The 7,509-nt window shown below is 35.1% G+C and overlaps 1 protein-coding gene across 1 annotated transcript; it reads right to left on the minus strand.

The window, feature by feature from the left end:
- Positions 1–2,131: 2,131 nt before the first annotated feature.
- On the minus strand, positions 2,132–7,509 carry LOC136065010 (uncharacterized). The gene is made up of 4 exons (XM_065767609.1): positions 7,338–7,509; positions 6,829–7,136; positions 6,623–6,759; positions 2,132–2,441 (listed from the first exon to the last, which is right to left on the minus strand). Exons 1-4 carry the CDS (start codon positions 7,507–7,509, stop codon positions 2,132–2,134), a joined length of 927 nt encoding a protein of 308 aa, XP_065623681.1.

Below are 7,509 nucleotides of genomic sequence, written 5' to 3' on the forward strand. Positions count from 1 at the left end.
TTCATAGTCTCTTAACGGAGATATAAAATATTCCCTTGAGATAAGTTTAATGGGTTTGTTATTCAGAGAGTTAGGCCTAACCACTTTAGTAAGTAGTTACTAAAGTATATATTTATGAAATTAGTTTTCATAAATATATGATGAATAACTTAAAGGATTAAACTGGATACTCAAGGATTAAGATGTAGTAATTTACAAAGTGGCAGTCTACATTAATGACTTTGTACTACTATGAATATTTTATGAAGGGGTTGCATATATAATAAAGTCTTGGGATATAATTTATAGATAAGACCTAGAGTGCAACTATATTTATATAGTGGTATTAAATATAGTTAATGGTAACTTTGGACTTGTCAAGAGTTGACAAAAAAGCCTAAGGCCCATTGGAGCTAGTGTCTTATTGGTCCCTTTTGGTCCCACTCCAAGCCACACACTTAAGCCCAATTGGTAAGGCCCAAAAGGCCAGCCCAATTAGATAAATTGTTTAGATACAAAGGGAAAAACGTTCAGATTTTCATAAGCAAGAAACATCATTGTGAAATGGTGTGCATGTGAGTTTTTGTCACTCACTAGTCATCCCTTTGTTACCAATTGAGAGCCACACATCTTGGGCGTTAGTAGAATTGGAGTGAAGATTAAAAGTAGTCCCAAGTGCTTCAATCTTTGTTTTGAAATTCACCGCTTCAAGGTACGATCTCTTGTTCTCAAATTCTAAAATTTACTTAGTACGTGTTATCAATATCGAATGAAGTAGATCCGTTTAAAACTTATTTTCCGCTGCACTCATCTCTAATTTCCATCAAAGGGACCAATAAGACAATAGCTCTAATGGATCTTGGGCTTTTCTATCAACTCTTGACGAGTCCAAAGTTACCATTAATTATATTTAATACCATTATAAAAATACAATTGCACTCTAGGCCTTATTAATAAATTATATCCCAAGATTTTATTATACATACAACCCCTTCATAAAATATTTGTAGTAATTCAAAGTCATGAATATAAACTGTCACTTTGAAGATTACTACATCTTAATCCTTGAGTACCCGGTTTAATCCTTTTAAGTTATTCACCATATATTTATGAAATCCAATTTCATAAATATATATACTTTAGTAATTTCTTACCAAAGTGGTTAGGCCTAACTCTCTGAATAACTAAACACATTAAATTTATCTCAAGGAAATATTTTACATCTCCATTAAGAGACTATGAATTACATCTTGAGAATATATGTTTCATCAACACTAAATATGGTTGCTCAACATACTGAGATTTTGACCGTTACTTTAGATCTCACTCCTATTATATCAAAGCAACTTACACTTCATGATCAGGTCCATTATTCTCTCAGGATTAAGAGTTCATGTAAATATAAGTCGTGAGATTTATTATTCAATTGACAGTTGTTAGGAGAATAATAAATCTCATAACGGTCTAGTTCAATATGTCTTAACTCTTAAAACATATCAATATATCAACTAGAAGTCTCCACTTCCATGATCAAGACAAATCATCTTAGTTGATATGTTACAGTCTTCGCAGATGAAATGCCCAATTTCATCACCGACTACGAACTAAAATTCTGAGTTTACAAATAACTTGTGACTTATATCTTCTGTGACTAAATCACATAAATCACATACTATGCATCTCATGGACTATATGATAATGTCCGAATATTCATGTTATCATTATTTTAGATAATAATAAAACAACTTTATTAATTACAATATTAAGTCATACATCATGTCATACATAATATCATACATAACATCAGACAATAGGATTCTAGGGTACTAATTCCAACAATCTCCCACTTGCGCTAAAGACTATTGTGCACTAATCTAACTCTCATTCCCTCCAAATGTGACTCGAAGGTCCTTTGAGGCAAGGCTTTGGTAAAGGGATCTGCTAGATTATTTACACTTTCAATCTTTGCTACCACTACATCTCCACGAGTAATAATATCTCTAATGATGTGGTACTTTCTCTCAATGTGCTTTCCTTTCTTGTGATTCCTTGGATCTTTTGATTGTGCAACTGTACCACTATTGAAGCAAAACAATGTGATGGGAACTTGTTCCATTCTCATTACACCAAGGTCAGAAAGGAATTTCTTGAGCTATACAGCTTCTTTTGCTGCTTCACAAGTAGCAACATATTCTGCTTCCATGGTGGAGTCCGCAATACAAGATTGCTTGACACTCTTCCATGTTATGGCTCCACCTCCCAAGGTGAAAACACATTCTGATGTGGACTTTCTGAAATCTAGATCCGATTGAAAATCTAAATCTCTGTAGCCAATGGGTATCAAATCCACACACCGGTAAACAAGCATATAATCTCTCATTCTTCGTAGATACCTGAGAATATGCTTTATAGCTTGGCAATGTTTTGGTCCTGGATTGATTGATATTGGCTGACCATACCAACTGAATAACAAATATTTGGTCTAGTACAAAGCATGGTATACATGAGACTTCCTACTACAGAAGCATAAGGAACTTGTCTCATCATATCTACTTCCTCTTGAGTCTTAGGCCTTTGGTCATCAGACAGAGGAACTCCATGTCTAAAAGGAAGCAATCCTTTCTTAGAGTTTTGCATGCTAAACCATTCTAGAACCTTATCTATATATCCAGCTTGTGATAAGCCTAACATCTTATTCTTGCGATCTCGCCAAAGCTTAATCTCTAGAATAAAGTTAGCCTCACCCAAGTCCTTCATATTAAATTGACTAGACAACCAAATCTTTATGGATGACATTACCCCTACATCATTTCCAATGAGTAGAATATCATCTACATAAAGTACTAGGAACATTACTACTTTATCTTGATGTCTTTTGTACACACATGGTTCATCAAGATTTTGTTCAAAATGAAATGATTTGATTGCTTGATCAAATCTGATGTTCCATGATCTAGATGCTTGGTTAAGTCCATAAATGGACCTTTTCAATTTGCATACCATATACTCTTGGTTCTTATCTATGAAACCTTTCGGTTGCATCATATAGATTTCCTCTTTAGGATTGCCATTTAGAAAAGCAGTCTTGACATCCATTTGCCAAATCTCATAATCATAATGAGCAGCAATGGATAAGAGAATTCTGATAGATTTAAGCACTGCTACTGGTGAAAAGGTTTCTTCATAATCAATACCTTCTTTTTATGTGTACCCTTTCGCCACTAGCCTTACTTTAAAGATTTCAACCTTTCCTTTCCATCTATCCCTCTCTTTCTCTTGTAAACCCATTTGCAACCAATAGGTTTAATGTCGTTAGGTGCCCTTACAAGATCCCAAACTTAATTGGAACGCATGGAATCTAATTTAGATTTCATAGTTTTGACCCAATGATGTGCATCTATATCATTCATTGCTTCTTCGTAAGTGTAAGGATCGGTTTCGGCCACTTCTAAGATAGTTTCATGAGTTTCTCCCAGACTTATAAACTTTATAGGTGGCCTAACATTCCTCCCACTACGACGAGGCACCGGTGTACTAGACATCTCATGAGTAGTATCTTGTAGTGTATCCAATACAACTACATCATCCCTAGTTTCATCTATTGGTTGTTCAACTACAAGTTCATTCATTTAAGCTAAAACAACTTTATTTCTAGGATCAAAATTATTCATATAATCATCTTCCAAAAATTTGGCATGTATGCTAACAAACACTTTGTTATCTTTAAGATTATAGAATAAATAACCTTTTTTTTTTTTTTGGGCGAAAAGCACATTTTAGTCCTTACATTTTCAGGTGATTCCCATTTTAGTCCCTACATTTTATTTTTACTACTTTTAGTCCCTATTCTGAAAAACAGTTTCCATTTTGGTCCCTACTGTTATTGCCCTAACGGTAAAGTCCTAGGTGGCAGACGAAAACTGACATGGCACTAATGTGACAATTAAAATATTATTAAAAAACATTATTTGGCTTTTTTTTAATGCCACGTCAGCTAATTAATTTTTTATAAAAAGCCATGTTAGCAAATTTAAACCAAAAAAGAAAATAAATTAAAAAACAAAAATTAAATTAAAAACACAAACCCAGACAGATCTAACACAAACTCGGATCTAACACAATCCCAGAAATAAAATAAATTAAAAACAAACATTAAAACCTAAATAAATATAAAACCAAAATTTCATTTTCTTATCTCTCTCTCCTTCTTGAGTCAAACTCACAAGTAGTGTGATCTATTTATCTCTCTGTCCATTACAATTTGCATCATCGGCGATGGCACGGTGGCATCGACATCGACATCGACGACTCCTCTGTGGCCAACTCCTTTGCTGCTATTGCTCCTCCAACTCAAACCCATTCTCCACCGCTACCTCGAACTATTGGGTTTCAAAAAATCCCTCATTCTTCTTCCATTTCCGATTCTTTCTATCTCGTCGGAGTCATGATGTTTACTGTTTTGGGAAATGGGTTTGATCGGCGGGGTGTTGGTGGTGGTGGTTTTGGGATCTGTTGGTCGGTGGTGGTGGCGGTGGACTCCTTCGTGGCCAACTCCTCCGCCACTACTGCCCCTCCAACGCAAACTCATTCTTCGCCGCTACCCCGAACTGTTGGGTCTCAAAAAATCCCTCCTTCTTCTTCCATTTCCGATTCTTTCTCTCTCGTTGGAGTCATGGTGTTTACTGTTTTGGGAAATGGGTTTGATCGGTAGGTGGTGGTGGTGGTGGTTTTGGGATCTGTTGGTCGGTGGTGGTGGCGGTGGTTTTGGGATCTGGGTTTGATTGTGGTAGTAGTGGTGGTGGTTTTGGGATCTGGGTTTGATTATAGGTTTATGGGTTTGTTGGAGATTGGTTTGGTTACTGGTTTTGTGGTTTTGATTTGCTGAAGATTTGGGTTTAAGTTCTTGGGTTGTTAGGTTTGATTTGGGAGTTCTTGATTTGCTGGGTTTGAGTTCTTGATTTGCTGGAGATTTGAGTTCTTGGTTTCTTCATTCTTCCTGTTAGCATTTAATTTAATTTTTTCTTCTTGTTTTCATTTATGTCCTAGTGATTTGGGTTTGAGTTCTTGGGCTGTTGGGTTTGTGATCTTGTGATGGGTATGAATTCTTGGATGCTGGGTTTGATTTGGGAAGAATTTGAAGAACAAGTTGTAAAATGAAGAACAAGTTAAAGAACACTAAGAACATTAAGAAATTTTTTTTAATTAAAATTTTTAATTATATTAAATTTAAGGTTTTTTTTTTTAAATTTAATTTATTTTTTAAAATTTTTTGACATGGCTTTTTATAAAAAATTAATTAGTTGACGTGGCATTAAAAAAAACCAAATAATATTTTAATTGTCACATTAGCGCCACGTCAGTTTCCGTCTGCCACCTAAGACTTTACCATTAGGGCACTAATAGTAGGGACCAAAATGAAAACTGTTTTTCAGGATAAGAACTAAAAGCGGTAAAAATAAAATGTAGGGACTAAAATGGGAATCACCTGAAAATGTAGGGACTAAAATGTGCTTTTCACCTTTTTTTTGAATACCCTAAAAACATGCATACTTTGGTTTTAGATTCCAACTTATCAGACTTCCTTTTCAACACATGTGCTGGACATCCCCAAATGTGGAGATATTTCATACTAGGCTTACACCCAGTCCACAATTCCTTAGGTGTGTTGGGAACAGATTTTGATGGAACTAAATTCAAAATATGCATTGCAGTTTTTAGTGCATATCCCCAAAAAGAAACTGGTAAAGTTGAGTAAATCCACAATTCCTTAGGTGTGTTGGGAACAGATTTTGATGGAACTAAATTCAAAATATGCATTGCAGTTTTTAGTGCATATCCCCAAAAAGAAACTGGTAAAGTTGAGTAACTCATCATGGACCTAACCATTTCTAAAAGAGTCTTATTCCTTCTTTCTACTACACCATTCTGTTGGGGAGTTCCAGGTGCAATTAATTGGGGTATGATCCCATTTTGAGTTAAGTAATCCTTGAAATTCCTAAGAAGGTATTTGCCACCACGATCAGATCGAATGGTTTTTATGCGTTTACCTAATTGATTCTCAACTTCAGCCTTAAACTCTTTGAATTTTTCAAAGGCTTCGGACCTCCGTCTCATTAGGTACACATAACCATATCTTGAGTAATCATCGGTAAAAGTGATGAAGTACTCATAAACTCCTTTTGCTTAGGTTGACATAGGACCACAAACATCCATATGAACTAATTCAAGCAACTCTTGGGCTCTTCTACCTTTTGCATTAAAAGGTCGTTTGGTCATTTTGCCCTCCAAACAAGATTCACAAATTGAAAATTCGTCAAAGTCTAATGGCTCTAGGAGTCCATCTTTGATCAGTCTTTGAATTCTATCTGGATTAATATTACCCAAACGCAAGTGCCAAAGATATGCATCATTAGTAGAAGGAAACTTTCTCTTTAATGATTTTACATGAGAGTTATTATCTAATTTAGAATTATATAATTTATACTTATCAGGAGTTAAAATATAAAGACCATTCACAATATTGCCAGAACAAATAAATATTTTACCCTTCTTTATTACAACATTGTCTTTAAGGATAACACAATATCCATGTTTACCTAAATAAGTTGCAGAAATTAAATTCCTACGAACATTAGGTACATACAGACAGTCATCTAATATTAAAACCCTTGACTGAAAACATAAATTATAAACACCAATAGCTACAACCGGAATCCTGCTCCCATCAGCCAAAGTAAGAAACAATTTTCCTTCATTAAGCTTTCTGGTCTCTTGGAACCCCTACAAAGAATTGCAGATATGATTAGTACAACCTGAATCCACATACTAGGAATCTGTGGGATTTTGTACCAAACATATTTCAAGGAGGAATGAACTATTCATACCCTTATTTTTGGCAGCCTTGAATTTTGGACAATTTCTCTTCCAGTGTCCTTTCTCACCACAATGGAAACATTTTCCTTTGAGTTTCTTTCCTTTGTCAGCAACCCCTAAGGCAATTTGTTTACCATCTTGCTTGGTGAATTCCTTCTTCTTCTTCTTCTTCTTCTTCTTCTTCTTCTTCTTCTTCTTTTTACTCTTGTCTTTCGAGTTAGGTTGAGAAGTAGGAGCTTCACCCACATTGGCTTCAACACTAGAAGTACCAAGGATGCCTTCCGCTGCTATTAACTCATTCATTAATTCAGACAAAGAGTAAATCTTTTTGTTCATATTATAATTGAGTCTGAATTCCTTGAATAATTCCGGTAGTGACTAGAGTATCATATCCACTTGGGATTCTCCATCAATATCGGCACCTAAAACCTCCAATGTATTCAGATTGAAAATCATTGTAAGACAATACTCCCTTACTGAACTACCTTCAGCCATTTTGGTATTATAAATTTGCCTCATGGTTTCTTGCCTTGCAGAACGGCGTTGTTCATCAAACATCTCTTTCAGACTTAGCATAATATCCAAAGCTAGTTCTACATTCTGCATTTGATGCTGTAGAACATTTGAGATAGATGCTAGGATGTAACACTTGGCCAT

Source organism: Quercus suber, unplaced genomic scaffold (genome assembly GCF_002906115.3).
Source record: "Quercus suber isolate HL8 unplaced genomic scaffold, Cork oak 2.0 scaffold_828, whole genome shotgun sequence".
Taxonomy (NCBI): domain Eukaryota; kingdom Viridiplantae; phylum Streptophyta; class Magnoliopsida; order Fagales; family Fagaceae; genus Quercus; species Quercus suber.